This window comes from Myxocyprinus asiaticus, chromosome 47 (assembly GCF_019703515.2).
Source record: "Myxocyprinus asiaticus isolate MX2 ecotype Aquarium Trade chromosome 47, UBuf_Myxa_2, whole genome shotgun sequence".
Classification (NCBI taxonomy): Eukaryota; Metazoa; Chordata; class Actinopteri; order Cypriniformes; family Catostomidae; genus Myxocyprinus; species Myxocyprinus asiaticus.
In genome coordinates, this window is record NC_059390.1 from 3,352,014 (window position 1) to 3,375,740 (window position 23,727).

At 36.3% G+C, this 23,727-nt stretch overlaps 2 protein-coding genes across 4 annotated transcripts in view; one reads left to right on the plus strand and one right to left on the minus strand.

The window, feature by feature from the left end:
* Nucleotides 1-23,727, minus strand: part of LOC127436539 (synaptophysin-like protein 1) — a 323,805-nt gene that overhangs the window by 15,762 nt on the left and 284,316 nt on the right. The window lies entirely within an intron of this gene.
* On the plus strand, nucleotides 6,118-15,986 carry LOC127436535 (secretory phospholipase A2 receptor-like). Of its 2 annotated transcripts, XM_051690802.1 has the most exons (5): nucleotides 6,118-6,140; nucleotides 13,476-13,618; nucleotides 14,038-14,400; nucleotides 14,513-14,848; nucleotides 14,957-15,986. In XM_051690802.1, the coding sequence occupies exons 2-5, from the start codon at nucleotides 13,585-13,587 to the stop codon at nucleotides 15,325-15,327; spliced, it is 1,104 nt and encodes a 367-aa protein (XP_051546762.1). In that variant the 5' UTR covers nucleotides 6,118-6,140; nucleotides 13,476-13,584; the 3' UTR covers nucleotides 15,328-15,986. The 2 variants fall into 2 exon arrangements, with proteins under 2 accessions (XP_051546762.1, XP_051546763.1); XM_051690803.1 differs by lacking the exon at nucleotides 6,118-6,140 and having other exon boundaries at nucleotides 13,419-13,618.

Below are 23,727 nucleotides of genomic sequence, written 5' to 3' on the forward strand. Positions count from 1 at the left end.
GTAAAACTTATCTACAGTAGGATATTGTATTTTTTTAAATGTTTAAACTCAAACTGTGTACTTCTGTCCATGAACATGTGGGACAAACAAGTCTTATGCCACAATGAAGGCTCTGTTTGATAGCACACACCTTTGCATTTCATAATAGATTGGTTTGATTAGCTGTATATGCAAACATTGTGTGACACTTGTCACAAATGACTTTTATGATGTCCACAGAAAACAGGCCCTCTTTGATAGCAGCAAGTGATGAGTCTAACTATAAACACATGTTGCATCCAGGAAACAAACAGTTCACAGAGTAATTTAAACAGCAGATACAGCAATGAAAGGTCACATAAAAGCAGCGGTCATCTCTTTTACAACTAAATAAACAAAACAAAAAAAGCACATCAAATCAGTGGTTGTTTCACTTTTGAAATCATGAATTGTGAGATCATGATACATGAAGCATTAAGTCTTAATGCATTTACACAAAAAAGGAAGAACCAGTTTAAATGAATATAAAAGTTTTATGTTTCACTTTTGTGAATCATCCTTCAAAGATAATCCTATCTTGAAGAAAATGCTGAATAGTACTTGCAAAGCAATGCACAACTTCAGAACATGTGCTTTTACACATAACTGACTGAATCATTATTTAATGTGCTCATGGATTCATGACTTTGGTATGGGATTTATTCTTCAGGGAGGATTGGCCAAATAGAGTCTATTTAAAACTTGTTGCATTAAAATGAAACATAACCTGGCAAAATCTTAAAAGGCTGATGAGGTACATAAGAGAGCTTTTAACACTATGAAACACTATATGTGCTGGGTAATAACAGATTACATGTAAACTGGAATATGTAATCAGATTACAAAAATGTAGCACTTGTAATTGAATTACATTACATTTTATAATGTGCGTAATCAGATTATATAGTTACATTTGATTGATTACTTAATTACATTCTTGATTACGTCACCAATCAGCCAAAGGCAATAACTAGAGTGTATTTTACTAATTCTAAATCTTTAAGAGCGGTCTGTATTTTAAATATTTGATGTATGCATAAATGATTCTGTTCATTTCCACAAAAGTTTTTATAAGCTCTCACGGTGAAAATGTATTTGAAAAATTCCAGTAGTGGTAAAAACTTTAGGTAAACAAAAATACTTCTTGCTTATTATTATTATTATTATTATTATTATTATTATTATTATTATTATATATTTTCTTTCATTTAGAATTAATATGCAATGAAAACTTGATAATACATTTCACAAATCAAGGCTACTGTTTCCCATCATTTGTGTGGAAAAGGCTAAGGGTATAAGTGTAGTGGTTTTGTAGAGGCTGGGGTGATGCATCAAAACTGGATATTGCAAGCCTTAGAGGGTTTTAAAAAAGGGCACATTATGGAAGATATTAATATTTCACAAAGGCTGTTTGTTTATGCAAACATTCCCAACAAAGAATGAAAGACTCTGAGGATCTCCTATCTCAATTCCGACTGCACATTTCAATTTTTTTTGTGTCATCTCAATGCACTACCTTGCATAAAATGACACTTATATATATATATATATATATATATATATATATATATATATATATATATATATATATATATATATATAAAGCTGTGCTATTTCAAATATGTAAGAAAGTCAGTTTCTGCCATCTTTATACAATGAAGCTAACTTTGATGTCAGTGATGTCAAGTGCCACTGGCTCTCGCGTGTCTTGTGACCAGTTGTGACGTGAATGTTTATATGTATATTTTTCTGCCTTCACTAAGAGTACGATTTTCAGCTATTACTTTAAAACCTTCAGTTTCAATTTGTTGAGTTATCGTGTGACTTCAGAGGACTCGTTTGGAATAATTTTATAGTGCCCTTTTTTCATTCTTTGCAATAAATGAATGGGTCTTTACTTGTATCTGCCTGTTATGTCTTTTATATTGTTGAGAATTGGTTAGGTTTATGCATAGGGGGTTAGGTGTTCACCATTATCTATATGGCAGTGCAGTGTAACTAAAACTATTGTGAATTTTTTACCTGCCAGTTGCATGTTTCATATTGTTTATTATTGGTTAGGTTAGGAGTGGGGTACACCACCTTGCTTTATTTGGTTTACCTTGCTTTCCTTTACTTAAGTAGAATTTCTAAAAAGTAAATGCACCAGATAAAAATGAAAAAGTGTAATGTTTAATACGATTTTTATTTAATTTTTTCTTAAGTGATATCAGCCCTGAAGGTATTTCTGCAGTACAGTATCTATATAGACCAGTGTTATATGCAATGATAAAGCAGAATAGTATAGCTGCAGTATAGAGACGTTTGCCATTAGACTGTTTTTGCAGTGGAAGTTTATCGTTAATGTGTTAATGTGTTATCAGACTCAATTTGCCTGTCTGCACCTGTTCACAATATAATTATGTGATAGTTATATAAGTAAATACATTTGCCATTTCCTTCAGAACACTATCAGATAGTCTGCTCATCCTCAGGTTAAAAGGGTCTTTAAGATCTAAGTTTTATGGATCAACTGCTTTTTTACTTCCAAACTGAGTAAATAATTACTGAGATAACATATGTTTACATTGCTTGTTTTTTTTGATCATGCCATTCTGTTTGAACAGCAATCTTGATATAATTTGTATTTATATGTTATATAGGTTTTATTTAAAGCTGTACTGTTTGGATATGTTGTGTAAACATTTTCATTACAGTCTATAATGAAAAATATATCTACCATATAGTATATACTATAGAGTGTATACTGTACATAGTATAGTGTAATGCCTCCATATCAGACAGGACCATTACGAATTTAAAATAAATCAAATTTGCCCACATTATTAGAATTATTTTAATACATTAAATTACTTTATTCTGGAAGCCAGGGGAAAGAACAAAAACATGTATGGTATGTTTTGATGACAGTACTGGAAAAATGTAAATACCTACAGTTTTGTAATGAGTACCGTTTAAGATATTTTACTGACTTGAGATCTGTTCACATAAACTTAAATTACAGAGGAATTGCAGACCAAGCTGACGGTCATTACAGTTTCAACGTTGCATTCATTCTGGAATAGCCATTAAAAAAAGATTTTTTCCTTGCATAATATCTGAAAAAGTGGCTAGTTCATGGAGACTTAATATAACTAATTGTTTATAAATAAATATGTATATAATAAAATAAATCTTTATCATAGTATATCACAGTGTCAATTCTGCATTAACATAGAACAATCTCAGAGTTCATAATCTTCTCAAACAAATCAGATGCCATCCAAATCTTTTAAACAACCCTGTGATACTTATTTATAACTATATTTGTGTGTAACTATACCAGTGTGTTTTTTATTAACTGAGCTTCAGAACACAAAAGAGAATTTGGGGTGGGACTATCTGTTTCTGTCCAATAAATGGCAGATGAGGGGAGTGTTGAGAAAACCTCATTGAAAACATTTTATTTTAGCCATTCTTAGGATGGCCAGACGTCCCGTTTTTCCCAGGACAGTCCCGTATTTAAGCACTTTTTCTAGTGTCCTGAGTTATTCTGAAAAAATCGTGTTTTGTCCCGTATTTCCCCTCTCCTAAAATTTCTCTATCGCCTATGCGGTTTTCTCAGTCACGTGAGCATTCTAATCAAAGATAGCCAAGGATACGGCTTGTAAAACCAATAAAAACACAACGTGTTATTTGAAGTACATGACTGGATTAAACTATCCAATCAAAATCCCCTATCAACAGACGTCCAGTTAGTCAACTGATTGAAGAGTCACACAGATGAAATTGCGGCTGGAAAAATGTCAAGGAAGCGTGCGTGTACATTTAATGAAGATCTTCAAAAAGAGTTTACATTTAAAAATAAAAGAGGTGTTGCAACCCGATCTCATAAATCAATCGTACATAATTTACGAGTTGGCTATTACGTATGGTCTCGCACGATGTTGTCCGTATAAACTCGTATGACTTCATCACATGCAAATGCCCGGATGTGTAATGCAGAAGTAAGCGCGAGTTCCGCGTAAGAGGCGTTATGGACATACTTATTAATATTACGCCCTTACCCAAACCTCTTATCTAAACTTAACCAATCAGTAGAGTGAGTAAACATGATAGGAAGCTGTTGTGTGTGACAGGAGCAAGTACTTGTCGTGTATTAGATGGAAACAATGTCCAGCGACGTCATTGGCTATAGTGGAAGTCGTAGGAATTCAAACGAGTGCGGTCGCAGGATATCATACGAATTAGCCAAATTTAGAAAAGTCGTACGAATCTTGACGATTTCGCCTGGAGTCACAGACAGAGCCTAGTAAAGTGAGGTGTGAGATTTGTGGAGCTCGCTTTTCCACCGCCCATGGAGGCCGCAACGACATCGCGCAAAAAAGCATGTGGATGCTGCTAAAAGTAAGTGTGCCACACCAAGTGTTAGCGATTTTTTTTGTGAAGCAAAGTTCCGTATCTGACAAGGTGCACGCAAGTGAAGGACTTTTTGCTTATCATACTGTTGTGCACGGCCATAGAAAAGTCTTGCAGGCCAGTCTGGAGGAATCATTCATACCCTCTGACATTACAAAAGGACAATGTTTTGATGTTGTTGTGAGTCACAACTCTTACTGTACTAGTTAAACAAGTTAACCGACAAATGGCTTACTTATAGTTGTCGCCGCGTATTAAACTAGAAAAGGTGAAAGTATTTAAACAATGAAAAATACAATAATTTACCTTTAAAGTTCATTTTCTATATCTTCTGCAGGATCTGTAATCATACATTTTCTAAAGATGCTTGAATTATCTTAATCAGTTCTTGATAAGCAACAGTTTAATTAGTCTATATGAACTTTGCACTTACTGTGAGTTGTACAACAATTATTTACATTGACTAAATATGTCATAAAATGTTTTTCTAAGTGTTGTTTGGAGAGTTTATCAAAAATGTATTCATAAACAGAAAATGAAGATGTACATAGAGGTGCACTGTGATGATTAATTAAAATAAAACTCATGGCACTACAGTACATTACAGCAGAAACTGTGAAGTCCTTCTACATCAGTGTTTTCAGTACTAAATAGATGTAAGCTCACTTTTTTGAACAATGTAGGGTTAGAGTTTGGGAGACTTAAATCACACACTGCAGACTCAGCACTGGATTTATTGACAATCCTTTAAGGAGCTGAGGCTGTAGAAAAGGTGCGATTTGATCACTGTCATTAAATAACAGAAGCAGCACAGTTTACACCCAGCTGAAGACTACTGTGTGAGCAAATACAGAAGCATCATTCATACAGAGAACAAACTCAGACAGCTTCTGTGATCCATCACACCAAACCTTCTCAGAGACTTTGCTTTTTTCTATTTATAAATCAAAACATTGAGCAAAGAAGCTGCAATGTACAGAACTTAGAGTGACTATCTAACCACTCCTTACCCTATACTCAGGGATTTACAGTGGCCCAAAACATAAACTATAGGGCCAAAAGTTTGTGGACACCACCTTCTACTTGACAGGTTTGGCTTTTTCCAGACATACCCTACATAATAATGAAAAATGTTAGAATTCCTCAATTGTGCATTTAGAAAGTTTAATAAAAGTGAGTTTTTAGAGGCAGGTGGAGACACATCAGAAAATGATATTAATGTTTGACTGATGCTGTGTTTATGCAAATATTAACAACAGAGAATGAAGGCAGAGTCTGAGTATCAGGAGGAAGAAATGTTTTTGGGTCTGCAGATTTGAATTTATTGTTTTATATTAATTAATATATAACAGTAGCAGCATCAGATGTGGTCACATGACTCTAAAGGTTGTTGTTGTTTTTTTTGTTTTTTTTTTTACATGTAGAACCATTCAAAATTCATGTTGATTTCAAAATGAGAGCAGATCTGAGGTTGTAATATTGGCAATAGTCATGACACAAACATCCAACGACAAAAGAGTTCTTCTTTTCATCATCTGACATCTTTATTTGTCTTCGACCCTTACACAGGGTGCACTTATTTAACACCTTATATGTCCTTCCTGTGACGCAATCAGAACCTATTTGCCTGTCAGCACACGCCCATAATAAAATGATGGCATCATTGGAATAAGTCATATATTTCCTTCAGCACGCTGATCAAATGATCACCTGCTCAACAGGTAAGACTTCAGTGGCTTTACTAATCTGTGTTCTCTTGATCAGCATTTTACCTGTCAGTCAGAGTACATTTGATTGCTTACGCAAAATATCATCTTATGTATCTGTTTCCAGTACATAGCGTGTCTGTTTGTTTGTGCCATTCTGTATGAAATGGAATCATCATTATATTGTTGAGTTTAGATTATATATAATGATGCAGTTTTTGGATATCATGTTATTTTAATATAGCCTATGTCTATATCAAATGCAATGCAACACATAATAATACAAACAAAATAGTTCAATATACATTTATTAAATAGTATCATATAATATCACTCTGGAGTCTACACTTTAAGATGGAGTTTTTCACACACAAAAGTATTTCATGTCAACTACTCATACTATGTTTCCATCCAAGGGTTTTATTTTTATTTTTTTTGTGACAAAGTGTAATTAATCAAAAAGTTTACCGATATAGCTGATGGAAACGCAAATTATCACTAAAATTTCACAAGTGTCGACATAATATTTTTCCGTTTAACTCCAGTGCATAAACTACATCGATACTTCAAATGTCATGAAAAACTGGTTTGGAAACACTTTTGTCAAGAAAATTGGCATTAATGCAAAAATATAGTGTCGCATGATAGAATTTACCCCAATTGTTAGCCTGTGTTTATTATGACGACAAGGTATGCATGCTTGAAAGCCAATTTATTGTACGTGAAGCATTACTCGCACTGTTATGGATTGGTATTAACGGCATACCTGCACAGATCTGATGCTGCAAACACATCTGCATCATGACATTTCCAGGAGTGCCAACACAAATATCTCGTATCATGCACCTGTCATCGACAAGTGCATGGGAACAAATGAATGGCCACTCTTTGATTAATTTAATCGTGGTAGACATGTTTATTTATTAAAGTTGATTTTCCACACCATTCAAAATAATAGACGGCAGTCATGGAATTAGCCCACAATACAAAAAACATATTTCTGTGCACAAAGATGTTTTAAATTCAAAATAAATACACAATACTAAGAGAAAAGCTTCAGTGTGCTTTTTAGGAACACTAACATATAGCCCAATTCTATACAATTATTGTTTAGTTTACTTTTGCAAAATTCCCTGTATTAAATTACCAAACGAATAAAGCATTAAATGAAAAAAAAATGAATTACCAAATTAAAAAAATAATATCGTTAGGCCTATTTAATTGCCTTTTCTTTATACAAACTTAAATGAGCCTTACCCTGATCTGTAGACGAGTTTCTCAGAATGTTCTACGCTTTTTTCAAGACTATAAACTATCAGAACTATTTGTCCAAACTATTTGAGTTCACATTCAGAAAATGAGCTTTTGAACATTTTAAAACCTTTAAATATTTTAAATCTAACCCTCTTTACCTCAGATCACATTTGCTGAGCTTCTTCAGAAAATGCAAATTGCTTTATGACACTAAAATTAATTTGAGATGACAATCAAGTTCAGTTGGTCATTAAAAGTTGCTGGACAAATATACGGGCCATAATGCAGTTGTGATGGCAATGCTTTAGATCAGATGATTGTTCTAAAGAGCCTATTGAATATCAGGAATGTATCATATATGTAAACCCTGATATTGAACTGCATTAGTGTTTCTTTAATAGCTGTGCACACAGCATATACACATCGATGGATGGTCCTTATAATAAGACTGAAAGTTTCCCCCATGACTTGGTGCAGGTTGCCAGCTTGAACAGGGCCATGACGATTCGCTTTCGGGTCGGAACCGGTGGCAACCTGCGATAGGTGCAACATCAGGACCAATATTACAGTCCTATCAGAAAGGCAACTGCTCCATTTTGATTGCAATCCCTCCTCTTCTGATTACATTTATTTGTGAAATTAAAACGACAATAAGCTTGCTAATTTGCTGAAGCACCCCCTAGTGAGCAAGACTGGAAAACAGAATCAACAAGATATCAATTTGTCATGCTTGTGGGCAGTGCCCTGTTGAACTGAAGAGAGCCCTTGTGATGGAGGGTGAACTTTTTATTTCCCCTTTTTTCTTTTATTTCCACAAAAGCAAAAAAAAAAAAAAAAAAGAAAAAAAAAGTGATTAACAATGAAACAGTAATTTGACAATACATCAAGATTAAATTGTGTTATTGTCTAGGTCAAGGTAAACTGTTTATAAAGCACATCAGTTGTATTAGAAATGTATCCCAAAGTGCTGTACAAAGTTAATTTCAACAGAAGCAGAAATAAAATAATACAAAAGCTCAGATAAAACCATTATTTAATCCCCCTCTGAATGAGACTCAAAAGCCAGTGTATAAAAGTGAGACTTCGGTGCTGATTTAAAAGCATCGAGAGTGGGAGCTGATCTAATACTCAACAGTAACTTATTCCACAGCCTGGGACCAGCTATCGGGAAGGCACAATCACCTTTATGTTTTAGGCGTGACCGAGGTATCTGAAGGAGTTTATCGGCAGATCTAAAATTCCTTGCAAGCTGATGTAAAATCAGCAGATCTGATAAGTAAGAAGGGGCATGGCCAGTTAAAGACTTAAAAACAAATAATAGAACCTTAAAATGGATCCTGTATTTGACGGGTAACCAATCAGAGAGAGCCCAGAATAGGGGTAATATTGTCTCTCTTTCTGGTGCCAGTCAGTAATCTTGCATCAGCGTTCTGTACCAACTGCAACGGTATAAAGATGACTGGCTGAGGCTCAAATACACAGCATTGCAATAATCAAGCTTAGATGATACAAAATCATTTCTTTAAATGAGAGCATCAGTTTTAACTTTGCAATTAACCTTAGATGAAAAAAGCTGCTTTTTACCACCACACTGACTTGTTTAGCTCAGAGTCAAAGACTACACCAAGATTTTTTGCATAAGGGCAAACAGTTCTGGAGAAAGACCCCATATAGTTAGAAATTCGAGGGGTGGTGCTTAGAGAACCAAAAACAACAATTTCAGTTTTGCTCTTATTTAGATGGAGAAAGTTCCTAGCCATCCAACATTTTACATCTTCAAAACACTTATTAATATTTGCACAGGAGCCATCATCAGGATGCAGAGAGTGGATGCGGTACTATGACAGGGTCTAAACCCAGATTGGAATTGATCAAGAATATTATATTCTGATAAAAATGAGGAAAGCTGTGAAAAGACAATCTTCTCAAGAACTTCCGATAAAAAAAGGCATTTTAGAGATAGGTCGAAAGTTGGTAGGATCAAGATTTGGCTTCTTAAGAAAAAGCAGAATCACTGCGTGCTTAAGGCTGGAAGGAACAACGGCAGTGCTTAACGAGCTATTCATAATGGCCAAAACAGATGGACCAATCGAGCCTAGCACATCTCTAAAAATCCATGTGGGCATAATATCCAAAGGTGAGGTAGTGGGTTCCATCTTTAAAATTATATCCGCAAGCTTAGAAAGAGATATAGGGGTAAAATGAGTTAACTGAGCGGAATAAGAAGTAGGAATAGAAGGATCATAGAAATTACTAGGAATACAGGAATGCAGAGCAGCTACCTTGCTCATAAAAAAAATCTAAAAAGATTATACAAGACTCAGGGGTAGCATCTGGATATGAAGTAACCCTGGGACTAATTACTTTGTCCAAAATATTAAACAGAACTTTTGAGCAATGTGAGGTTTTAGAAATTAAATCTGAACAATATTTAGATTTCACAGCTTTTACAGAGAGCTGATAAGTGGACAGACTGTTCTTTAAGATCTCATAGGATACTTGTAACTTGTCTTTTTTCCATTTGCATTCAGCTTTCCGGCATTCCTGCCTAATGGCTCGTGTATGGTTATTAAACCAAGGTTGGGTCCTAGGTTTGAGAGACTAAAAGGGCCAATAGAGTCCAGAATATATGTACAGGTCTCGTTAAACAACATAGAAAGCTCCTCGGTACACAAACTAATCGAAGGGGCTTCCATAATGCTAGATGCTTTAGACTCTGAAAATGCATTTGAAAATTCAGTTTTCCGTTGCTGTGAAAGAAGAGATGGGCTGAAAATGATACCGATGCTTGTGCTCAATCAGAGACAAATACGGAAATATTGCATTAAAAGTAACAGCTTTTCATTGATATCAATATTACATATTGGAAGACCAAGTGATAAAACAAGATCAAGTGTATGTCCGTGTTCATGCATAGGACCAGTAACATGCTGTGTAAAGTCAAATGAATCAATGAGTTGCATAAACTCCTTCACCAAATAATGGGAAGGGCAACAAACATGAATATTAATGTTGCCCACAATGAGAAGTTTATCTGCTGTAGGGACGATATTAGAAAGAAAAGTCCCAAATTCATGAATAAAGTCCTTATCTCCTTAGTCCTTATATAATATATAGGAGGTCTATAAATGAGAGCACAAAGCACAGGACTGGATATTTCAATCTTCAGTAGTTGCAGCTCAAATGTCTGATATTGATTTGAAGGCAATAGTCTGCATTTAAAATGGTTTTTAAAGACTGTTACCAAGCCCCCGCCTCGTCCCACTTTTCTGGGAGAGTTAAAATGGTCACAATCCACTGCAGAGAGATCGGCAAATAAATCCAACTCACCAACGTTGAGCCAAGTCTCAGTCAAAAATAAAAAATCCAGATTGTGTGATGTGAAAAAAAAAAAAAAAAACGTTTAACAGAAACGATTTATTAGAGAGGGATCTTGCATTTATCAACGCCATCTTTGGTTGTACCAGGCCAGCACCTGGGGATTCTTTTGTTGGTTTGACATGCTCCAGAAAACAAAGATTTCGATAGTTAATACCTCTATTGATAGTGCGCTGCCTCAGTGGTCCACGTATAGATGTAGCCTAGTCAGGGAGAATGGGTATAAGCATAGTCAGGACTCCTGCGGATGGTGAGGATTAAGATAAATATGTCGACTGTTGCTTTCGCAAGAGCCACCAGAGCCAGCCCCAACAAACACTGAAGGTGAGCCCAAGGATCTCCTGAGCCTGACAAGGAATACACTGTGCTTGCTTGCTTTTTACGATGCTTCTTTCGATGAAAAATACAGCCGTTCAAGCAGCGAGCAACCACAGGTAAAGGTGAGGAAGACCGAGGGTTGTAAAAATGCTCTCCACCGGGATTTCGTCTGCACAGGTCCGTAACAGAGAAATGTAAATTAAGAAGGGTTTGACGATCATAAGTCAATGCAACAGTAGTTTTCAGAGCATAGAGGCACACCGCCAACAGCAGTAAATATAAAACGAGTGGCACAAACGAGAGACGATGGCAAGCCAACAACCATCCATCTTGACAACTCATGTCACAAGCATTGTATTTGTATAATTACTGTTTTTAATAATATATATCGTAGTGTAATATTACAGTTTATAATAACTGTAATTATGCCCAATTGCCCAATTCCCAATGCGCTTTAGGTCCTCGTGGTGGTGTAGTGACTTGCCTCAGTCTGGGTGGCAGAGGACGAATCTCAGTTGCCTCCGCCTCTGAGACCGTCAATCCGCGCATCTTATCACGTGGTTTGTTGATCTCGTTACCACGCAGACATAGTGCATGGAGGCTTCACGTCATCCACCGTGGCATCCACGCACAACTCACCATGCGCCCCACCGAGAGCGAACCACATTATAGCGATCATGAGGAGGTTACCCCATGTGACTCTACCCTCCGTAGCAACTGGGCCAATTTGGTTGCTTAGGAGACCTGGCTGGAGTCACTCACAATGCCCTGGGATTCTAACTCGCGACCCCAGCCAAGGGTGGTAGTCAGCATCTTTACTTGCTGAGCTACCCAGGCCCCCCATCAATCCTTAATCTTAAGTTTTCTGCTTCAGAAGAATATTGTGCTTTACTCATGTGTAAGATCATCCTTTGAAATTATAATAATTAAAAAAAAATAAAAGAAAAAAGAAAAACACAAAAAAACAGGACAGCGCTTGTGTTTCGTTGCCCTGTGGATTGCACTAAAACCTCTGAGCAACAGACTGTCTCCCTAACTTTGTGTTTAAAATGATTCGCTTGTGTTGTTGTTGTTGTATCCCTCACTTATTCATCATCAGTATAATCACTGGAGATGGCTGAAGACTTGACTACAAAGTCGTAGCATGAGCCAGCAAAGACTCACACATGTTAGATTAATGCACATACACACGGAGATTATTAGCACCTTGGATACTGCAAATCTCATGATGACATTTATTAGCAACACCCCTGAGCGCAAGGCCACATTTGGGGTCTTCAAGTAACAGGTAGGACATTTCTTACTAGCTTAATATTTTAGAATATGGGTTCATTTTAATAGCTATTTTGTCTGAGCAATTATATTGTGTTTTATGGTTATTTCTCATTCACACTGACACAACAACAGTTTTGAACGTGGTAGAATGTACTGTAACTAATGCCTTGGCTGGCTTATTGAATGACTTACCTGCTAGTGAAAACGTTCCATTGCGTTTTGTGTGTGTGTGTGTGTGTGTATGGTAATAGACATGATCCCTGGGGAGACATGGTCCTCTGATGCCCTCATTGCACGTGCATGATGTGTATATCGTCCGCCTATTTGTTCCCACGCCTTTGCCAAGAGGAATTAATAATGTATCCAGTTTTACAAAACATGCTGTAAATATTCAATTTATGCACATTAGGAGAGTCATTAAGACTTTACAATAGTGACTTTACAACGTTGCCGATTTGACTATGACAAGAGTCCATTCTCAAAATACGCAACAGTCACACCAATATCGCTTTCAAATAGGAAAGATACAAACCAATTTATCTTCAATATTTTTCTTTTTAAAATTGTTCAATTAAATTAATAATGTAAAATATTGGTGGATGATCTGTGAATAGGATTCTTGGTGTGTTGACCCATAATTGGTCAACTATACATTCAGCTATACTTCCTGTTTGTTTTTTCTCCAGAGAAATGTTGCTTAATATGGCATAAGTGTTTTAAAAGCTTAGTGTTACTTTTAAATGCTTTTAAACAATCAAAAAAGGAATGCAAATGTATTGCGCATTTAGTAATGTGTTGAACTTTATTCACAATACATTAATAATAATAATATCATTTAAACATATATGTATAGGTACAATGTATTTCTGTTAACAAAACTAATTCCAAGCATTTAAGCAAAAGCCTATATATCAAAAGGTCTTTAAGATCATGAGAAGCATAAATGCAAGAGTGTCAAAACCTTTGATTGGTAGTGTATGTAAATACATTTACTGTAAATCGACCATCAGATGTCATCAAATTCATAAAGGAAGAGTAGAATTGATTCCTTATAGCCTACATTGATTTTTTTAATCTCAACGTTTATTATGAACATGATTGCTTTTCTTTCCTCTGTTTGTTCAGACTCTCCATTGGGAAAAAAAATCTGCAGATTCTGAACATCCTTTCAAACAGACGATAAGAAACAACGTATACACCAAATACTGGTTTATTAAATACATTGAGCATTACTATGAAATTCCTACCTGTGCTACTTCTACTATGGGGTGAGTATTTGCTCCTGCCCATGTCATATTTTACCGAGCAGTTTTGTCAAATGAAAGAATATAGGCTTTTATTTGTTCCACATACAGGAAAAATGCTTCTGAAGTTGGTTTTGTCAAAAGGTTTTGGATAAATTCAAGTCTAATAGTGCTTTACATTCGATAAATAATTTGATACAATATTTTTTATAAATAATAATACTTTTTTTTTATGTAAATAGTTAAAGAACAAAAGCCCTACACTACTTTTAGCTTCAAACTGTTTTTGTTTGAATGTGATGACACTGTGATCATTCATCTGAAGATGTACTGTGTTCATATAAATGATTGCACATTAGAAGCAGAACGTGTACTTTTAAAGGACAACCACTTTTCCAGTCAAGATGTGAATATGTTGCTAAAATTGGAATATTTCTCCTCAGCTTTTCCTCCTTCAGTTGCAGCAGGCCGACTGAGAGAATTCCATTTAACAGAAACAAAATTACCTCTAACTGAAGCTCGAGAATCATGCAAACAAAACTACACTGACCTTGTCACAGTTTATGATGAACAAGACAACATGGAACTAACTAAAATACTCAAAGAAAAAAATACAAATAGCGCCTGGATTGGTGCCTATCTACATAAAACTAACACAACTGTGAAGTGGTCAAATGGTGATAAAGTCACATTCAGAAATATAACAGGGATCTTCAGTAATACAGGCTGTTTTACTATGAAAAATGATGGAGCATGGGATTATCTCAGTTGTGGTACACAAAAATACTTTATGTGTTATTATCAAGGTAATTATCACCCAATTCTACCTTTTTGTGTTTTTGTCTTATAAAAAGCTTATATTTGATATATTATCTATTCTATTTATGAATCTTATATTTGATTATTGGATTCATACAGGTGTCAGTCAAGCATCACGCACCTATAAGTTAATCCTGGAAAACAAATCCTGGTCTGATGCTCAGCGGTACTGTAGAGAGAATTACACTGATTTAGTCAGTATCAGAGATGAGACAGAGAATAATCAGGTTATGGAAGCAGGAAAACAGAGTAACACTCCTTTCTGGATTGGTCTCTTTATTGACAATGTGGAATGGAGTGATGGAGGACAATCTGCTTACAGAAACTACAACGAACAAAACACTTCTCCTGAAAACGGCAAATATTTTACATTTCTCTTTTTTGATGGAAGCTGGATGAAAGAAAATAGCCAACATTATTTTGCTCTATGTTACAGTAAGACAACACAATACGTAATACACTGACATCACTTCAGATCAACATTATGTGTTGCTCTAAATCACAGCAATTAATTAATTTTAGCCGTGTATGTTCCTTGGGCAGAAAGCCACATTCATGTCAGTCATGATAAAATGTCCTGGGAGGAGGCTCTGGGTTACTGCAATAACAATCCGAATACTTCTGGACTCCTGCGCATCGAGTCTGAGGATGATCAGATAGAAACGGAGCGAGAGCTGCGAAGACGACAAGGTATTTCTGGTACAGTGTGGGTGGGGCTTAGACAGAGTCGACTCTTTGGATTCTGGATTTGGTCCAATGGGCTTCATGTGGGACCCTGGACCAACTGGAAAGGAGGAAGTCAATCAGAACATCAGATGTTCCAACACTGTGGGGCCATAGAGATGAACGGTGAATTCAAATGGACTGATAAAGACTGCGGATCGAAATTTACTGTTTTATGCGAGGGGAAGTAATATACAGAACCAGTAAAAAGTTTGGGCACACTTGATTTGAATTTGTTTCTCATGAAAATCTAAATGCTGATCTAAAGGATTACATAAATGCTTAAAATTTGTTTGTAGACAAGTGTACAGTACAGTACAACTGTTTTACTGCATATTGGACGCACATCCACCTTTGAATGGATTCATAATTTATTAATAGACAGCCATTGTGAAGTTTTTATTCAATGCCACTGGTTGCTTCATGAATTTGTGTCAATTAGTTAAATAAAATTCAGAATAACAGGCAGTTTTTGCAATTCTAAATTCAAAAGCACTGCATACATTATACAGCATGCATACACATGCTCATGAAATGGTGCATGGTGGTGATATTTCAAGGAAAAATGAAAAATACCAGCAACCTTCTGCATACAGTGGCTCAAAAAAAAAATTTTAAGCTTGAGATGTGTACTTGTGTTATCCTTCTTTAATGGAAATGTTTGATATTTTCTTTTTTAATGCAATATAACTCACTTACATTTGCCAAGTTGCCAACCACAGGGTGACCAGCAATTGACCCTTGGTGAACTTATTCTACGTGTGACATTAATTATGGACATTGTGGGAAAAATGCAGTTCTATAGACATTAACGCATTTTCCACATACAGTACTTCAGGAGGGTGAACATAGTGCATTAAAGGAATACTTCACCCAGGAAAATTTGACATTATTTGCTCATATGATTTTGTTTCTTTCATAGATGACATTAAGAGAAATTTCAAAGAATCTACTGGTCACTCTTTTTTATGCAATTATAATAAAAGTAACAATTTCATTAAGCTTTAACCAGCCTAAGCTGGCATATTAAGCTGATTTTAGTTCGTTTAAGATGGTCTCCCAGCCTGAAAAAGGACAATCTGATGGTTTATGAATGTGCTTTAAATACATATCGTCCTCACTCTGACCTGACATCTCTAACCAGAACTACCCTTGTTATTCAGCAATGTCATCCAGATGAAGATTTTCCATTCATCAACACCTCTATCTATCATTCAACAGCAAGATGAATGAAATGCCACATAATAGATCACGGCCACGGTCAAACATCCAAAGAGTACCCTTCAGGTTAGAGAGACCCATTTGGCATGAGCTTTCAATACATTAGAGACGAGAACACGGGCACATGAGCTTTAACAGCTCCATGGACTCAAAGACCAAAAGTGGCACCTTCATTAAAACTTCACTAAAATGCATGACTGGCAACATGCTCTCCATGTTCAAAACACTCGGCAGATCTGACATGACTTGGAGTGAAAAGGCCCTCAGCACTATGTAAATGTAGCCGAACCACATCGCTTTCCCTCATGACAACCATTAGAGGAAAAATCCTTTTAAGGCTGGAAAAGTTTTGTGTGGAAAATTGCAGTGACTCACATTTGACCAGGTCTGGAGTCATTACGATAACACACCACTGCTATAAAGCAAAAAGATGAAAGTAGCTTATCACAATCCTGAAGAAGCGTGCATTTTAACATGTTTGCCGACATGCATTTCACAAGTGTGTGAAGACACAAAATATACAGACATGCTTATTTTACAGGGTAAAACTGATGCATTGGTGTCCAAAACTTAGAGGCCACTACTGAAAATGCTTCTATTTTGCATTCTTTTCTCATTTTATAAAACAAATTAATTATAAATTATATTATCAGCATAATAATTTAAGTTTAAAGCTGAAAAATGAACAAGAATATCTTAGTATATAGTATGGTCCTTTTCTGCTTTTAAAGGGGTCATTATATGTGTATGCTGTTTTGAAGGCGTCCCAGACCGTTTTTGAACTCATCTTGCTATTTTTAGTTGTTAGTGTAACCCTTATTTTCTAATGTCTGTGTCGGCGGTCTCCCCAGTCTCCGTCAGCGTGGGTAACATAAATAAAACATGGGTTACAATCAAATGATATAATTCAACTCTGCTTTATTCCTCAGCCAAACGACATCACTGCAGCACCTGTGCATACTACACACATACATGCGCAAGTCTCTCTTTCTCTGAGCACTCCACTTTTTTTCCCCAAGAGGGAGTGTACCCCGAATTGAAGTGACAGGATAACAAATAAAGGTGAAACTTCCACCATACAAAGTAAATGAACATAAGGGTAATATTGGTAATATACTTTACTGTAAACATCAGATCTATCAATGTAAAATAAAATAATAAAAGAAAAATGAATTTCCAAATGAAATAATACATTCAGAATTAAATAAGAATGATGAATTAACCCAAATCTGATGTTACATTAGTCTTTTGTAAACATGCACTAGATGGACATCTTTGATCGTTTTGATGCATTTCTGGTGATGTGCACCACATTTCAAGAGCGGTACAAATGCAATTTTTTAAAACAGGTCTCATTCTGCTGCTGCCACTGACTGGGAGAAACACATGCCATTCAGTGTGTAAACAAACACGGAAGATGTGAGATGTGAAAACCAGCATCTCTGCTTTGGCCTATTGAAGTCGGTTGAAGCACCCAACGTCACCATGGATTGTATTACATTTGCGTATTCAGAAAATTTCAGCGTGGATTGTATGTTTTCGGCTCAGATTAGTGTGGATTGCTTGTGAACCAGTCACAATATGATTCAAGCTTTGCAAAAGAGCTGTTATTGAAAGATGCAGCAGTTAAGAACTACCAGACCCGTGAGTAAACAGTTTCATTCGCGAATGTTTCAAATGTCATGACTTTGATAGTTGCTGTGATTTAGGGAACATTTTGATACATTCAGATGAAATGTTTTGGGTGTACGTTATGTGGCAACCCTGGAATATAGTTTGATAAATTATAATGTGAAGCTTGTTCATTTTCTTCCGACTGAGTTTCAAATATAGTTGTATTTGAAGGGGCTGCACGAAGTTAGCCAATCAGAACAGTGGACGTTCATATTGAAGTCTTAAAGGGTCAGAGAGCTTTAAACCGGGCGTTTCAGACAGAGGGCCAGAGACAGGGTGGAAAATGATCATATATTATTACATTTTGACTGTTTTGGTGCAAAAAAAACTTTACTGACATTATAAGTGGGCCTCAGGGAAGATAACACAATTATAAAAAATAAATAAAAAAAAGAGTATGTCATGACCCCTTTAGGAATAGTTCAGCCAATATGACAGTTAAGTCATAATTTACTTCCTGTCACCTTTCACTTTCATTACATGGAAAGAGTGGCCAGTATATTCTTTAAAATGTCTCAATTTGTGTTCCACAGAAGAAAGAAAGTCACACTGGTTTAGAAGTCCCCCTTGAGCATTTTGCAGCTTCAAAACGGGACTAAATGACATTTTACTGTCCTATCACAGAGTCTTTAATATTTCCTCTTTACGTCATAAATCTTTTGTATATTTTTCAAAATCTTTTGGTTTGTGTCCAGTTTTTAATGAACCACAAATCCCAGATTTTTCAATGAGGTCTTTGACCTCCCAGTATATTCTATCAATAATTTACATGTATAAGAACTTTTAAGCCTGTTAACAAACAGCCTCATCTTCTGAAGGACTGATTTTCCTGCATTTGCTGGATGGACTTGCTAAGAGTGTTGATGCCCTCTTTGCCAATTGATCAGCAGAGAACTCAAAGGGGGGCTTTGATTTCTTATGGAGAAATTTTTACTTCCTTTGGTCTCGAACTTGAAAGTGTCACAGTCTAAAGCACAGGAGAGCAGTCAGCCTTAAATCAATAACATTGAATATTGCCCGAAGGTCAGAAAATAAAGAAAACGGCAGAATTCATCAAGTAACGGGAAGAAACCTGGGGGATATTTTAATAAATTTTGCACGTTTTATACTAAAAGGTCAATGACTCCTTAAGAACAAAAGATGCTTTGTGCTTCATAATTTGCTTTCTCCTCAAGAGCCTACAGCTAGCCAAAAGCTCTTTCCTAGCATTTTGAACATGCACAGTGGATCTGTATAAAATATGTAATAAACAGATACACTTGCTCAACCGCAACAAAAAGTAATTGTACAACACTTAATAACATTTAGTTATCTGCCTTGTTGTCAACTAGGCCTGTCGCAATTATTAAATTTATTTGAGACAACCGCGATTACTAGCATTTCAAATTCCTATCTCATTTTATTTAAGCAATTTAAGCTAATCTACTGTATAAATGAACACCATGAATGGCACGTTTGAGTGTCATTCAGTTGAGCTCCGAGTCTGAGCGTCACTGAGCCGCACAGCGGAGGTCAACCAGCTCCTGACCTGAAAAGCGCCATCATCAGAAGTTCGTGCCAAACTCCTGCAAAAATATAAACGAACAAGCTCCGGTTTTACTTTAAACGATCGTGTAATGGCAAATGTTCCTGGTTCATACACATTGTGTTAATGACACGCAGTGACACAGAGGAGGAGATGCACACTTAATGTATTTCTGTGGAGTGATTAAATGATGAAATGAAATCGCAAAGGTTTTGCTTCATGACAAATAAGGGCTCATGGGTTGAATCAGAGCCTTAAAATAATGTGTGTGTAAGGGGGTTCAGTGGAAAGGAGGAGGCGAGAACCGGCTTAATAATATAAATAATAATTTAATAAACAATTTAAACAAAACACATAACTAAAACCACACAGTACAGCTGCCTGCAATTCTCTCTCTCTCGAACTGTCGTCCCCGGCCGCCTTTATCCCTCGCGCGCCCCATCAGGCTGATTGGGGTCCGGGTGTGTCTCATTCCAGCCCGGCCCCGCCCTCCTCGGCTCTACAGTGTGAAAGTGAAGAAATGAGGAAAGAAATATTTTACTATTGCATAATATATATATACACACATATATATGAAATTTTACCTTTTATCAAAAAAATTATAAAATATATTAGTTCAAAAAACAAGAGTAAATGTAAAATTTACCAAAACTAAAGTTGACCAAAAGGAAAGACATATTTTAAGTATTTAGGAATATTTTGGTCTTTAAAACATAATTTTTATGTAATTCTTTCAAGTTTTTAAAGCCTGAAAAGGAAATCATAGTTTATTCCTATTTTATTATTTGATTTATATATTTGAAGTTAAATATGTAAAAATGACTTCTTAAGGTGTATGAAGCCCACATGCAGAAAAAAAACCACACCTTAAAACATATGACAATTTATATGACAATTAATCGCGAAAGCCCTTAACAAGACAATTAATCATCACAGTCCTAAAACAGACAACTAATCGCATTATTAATCATCATAATCGCAATTATTTGTTTGACAATTAATCAGCCAAATTTCATAATCGTGACAGCCCTATAGTCAACTGTTGAAATACTTTCTAACAGCTGCTAGCCTGTTAGCCTGTTAGCATGTTGCTAAGCTAACACCTCACACACAGAAATACTGAGCAAAAAATGTAATTTTTAATTAGATTGTGACGAGGAGGAGGGCATGGCCGGGCGGCTGTTCGGCCGGCACTGAATCAGCTGATCAGCGGGAGAGCAAGATAAAGGGGAGCCGGAGACGCCAGTGATGCCAGTTCGAGAGAGAGAGAGATGCACGCGGCCATGTTGCATGTGTATCTGTGTTTGTTGATGTTTGTTTTATGTTGAGTTTCTTATTAAACTTTATGTTTACTGTTCAGCCGGTTCACGCCTCCTCCTTGCCCATCCTTAGAACTGTTACATAAATTTAACTATTCTTATTATCTTAGAAGGCTGCATCATTTTGCTACCTACTATGTAGAACAGTATTGGTGTCGGTCGAGTGCATACAATGCCTTGAAATGCTGTCTACAGGAGGTACAGGCAGCTAGCTCACTGTGTTTTGGAACAGAGCTACTAAATCTGAACCAAGAGATTTTTCTCAGAAGTCTTTCAAACTCTTCTCAACCTTTGACAGACAGTCTGGAAATTATTTTCTTTTTACAACTAGAAGCTTCTGATGAATCACGGTGTGGTTGGCTTGTCAAATCTAATAAAAATTCACACCTGCGCTCATAACCATCCTCCTTTCACCGGTCATGTTCCAGGTCAACCGTTCGGCTCGCTCCAGATGGACCGCTTTCATAGTCATTATGGGAAAGGCAGACTTTCATCTCACTTCATATTGTTAAAAACATTTTGTCTGCCCTTTAAATCTTTTGAGATTTGGGGAGTTTGTGCCGTTTCATAAAATCTGAATTCTGTCCATTGATCTGGTGTCAGGGATGCCCTGAGAGAGATTGTTTTACCTCACAACCTTGAACATAAGCAATTCCCAGCTCAGCAACCTAAAATCTATTATATAAAACAGATGGTTGTGACTCATTAAGTTCTGATTGGATGAGCCACATTTGAAGCCATTGCAAAACGTAGATAGCGAGCCAAGTGGCTACGTTGTTGGCAATTGTAAACAGCCTAAAGTTAGTATAAGGAACTACACTTCTTGAAAGAATTGTTTATTTTGATGACAATTAATAACCACATCCACACTAATCCGTTTCAGTTTCCCAATGTCATTGTCTTCCAAATATTCCGTAATGGAGAGCGTTTTCGAAAGTCTCAGTTTTTGGTGGAGTAAAACGCAATTCCAGTGTGAATTATAGGTGTAAACGTCGTAAAATCAAAACGTTTTCAAACCAAAATTAGTTAGTGTGGACATCACCTAAATGTTTAAAGGAATATGCAAAATTCAATACAAGCAGCTCTATCAAGAGTGTCTTTCAATCATCCCTCAGTTTGCCAAAACAAACAAAACTTGAGTTCACAGTAATGCGCTAACACCGAAAGACTACGGGGCAAGACAGCACCACGATGAACGTTAAAATACACACAGTTTTGAAAGTATAGCCACATAAGTGTGAGACTAGTGAGATAAAATCACTTACTAACCTTGTCTGTGCAAAGTTATGTCCAGTATTATCCAGTCATGACCAAATGAAGCTGGCAAACATGGAAACTTCCACATGATATGCACAAGGATACAAAAAAAGGGACTGTTTACATAGAGAAAACTCCACCCACAGGAATCACTTTGTACATATAGAGTAATTCAACCACCTAGAAAAGTAGTCCCGCTATTAAGGACAATTTATAGTTGAATAATGCACATTTTTGTACAAAACAATTAATATAAGCACTTTGACAAAAAGATAAGTTGCAAATTTCTGCGTTTAAACCCTTTTGAAAGTCTTGCCCCATAGACTTTAAACTGATCAGAGTTAAAGGGATAGTTCACCCAAAAATGAAAATTCTCTCATCATTTACTCACCCTCATCTGGGATGGAATGAGGGTGAGTAGATAATGAGAGAATTTACATTTTTGGGAGAACAATCCCTTTAAACTCTGCAGGGCTGAATTTCAGCTCTACCACATCCTTGTCTTACAAACACAGACTGCACATACAAGAACTAACATTATTCATCAGACCCACATATGAAATAAATTCATCACAATTTCTGCTTTTTGAAGCACAAGCTGAGGCGGTAACCTAACAGGAAACTTTTCTATATCACCTTAATGTATCTTACCTCATAAATCAGAGCATTTCTACAAAAACACCATCCACTTTTTCCAGTAAACATATCCCTGTACATTCTTCACGGTTCCGCTTGTATTGAGGAACACGTCCGCAGCCAAGCGTGACAAACAAGAGCTTCACAAGCACAACTCTTTGCCAGCTTTGGGATTTTTGCAGCATGCGTCCATTTTTCACAGATGCTGTCAACATGTGAGAATCTGCCTGTGAGCTGTTTCTATGCCTGCAAGCCCATAGACACAGCGCCCATGGCTGCCGTGTTGTATTGTTTTGAGAACAAATTGAGAGGAAATGGTGACAGGGCTTCATGTCAACATTTTAAGAGCATGATTGACAGGGTTTGTGCGAGATACTGGGTCGATTTTAATGTTTGAAGTTCAAATAAAAGACATTGTCATTGCTTAAAGTAAAGAGAAGTCTCATAAGGAAACACATTTTCCTTGATCTTTGGAGATGAAAGAGTCTGATGTGCTAAGACAACATACTGTAACTTTCAGAACTAACGTTCTTTTAATCCAAAATTAGAATCTGCAAAATCAGCTCGTTCTGAACTTCTGCAACTTTTTGACGACAGAAACCTGACAAATAACACACAAATTATAGATTTTAAATGTCAACTATCACTATTTGGTGCTCAGAAACTTGTCCAATCATGGTGAGTTAATAAAGAGGACGTAGATAGATACTACTATTCTTAAACACCAGAAACAAATTAACAATAAGAGTAAAATGAGGGGAAATCCACCCAACCTTGTGCTGTTTCTGGCTGCATGTAGCACCTGCCACTCTGCAGATCCTCCCAAAAGATCCCAGCATTTAATTTGGACCACATTTTGAAACTATTGAACCAAACAGCAGACCCACAGCCATGTGTTCATATGTGAAGAGGCCATTAACCAGCCTGATCTCATGAAAAGTTTGTGACTGTGGCAACAT

Coding starts and splice junctions, on each gene's coding strand:
- LOC127436535 (XM_051690802.1), top strand. CDS start 13,585: ATGAAATTCCTACCTGTGCTACTTCTACTATGGG. Junction 13,619..14,037: donor TGTGCTACTTCTACTATGGG/GTGAGTATTTGC, acceptor ATTTCTCCTCAG/CTTTTCCTCCTTCAGTTGCA. Junction 14,849..14,956: donor TTATTTTGCTCTATGTTACA/GTAAGACAACAC, acceptor TTCCTTGGGCAG/AAAGCCACATTCATGTCAGT.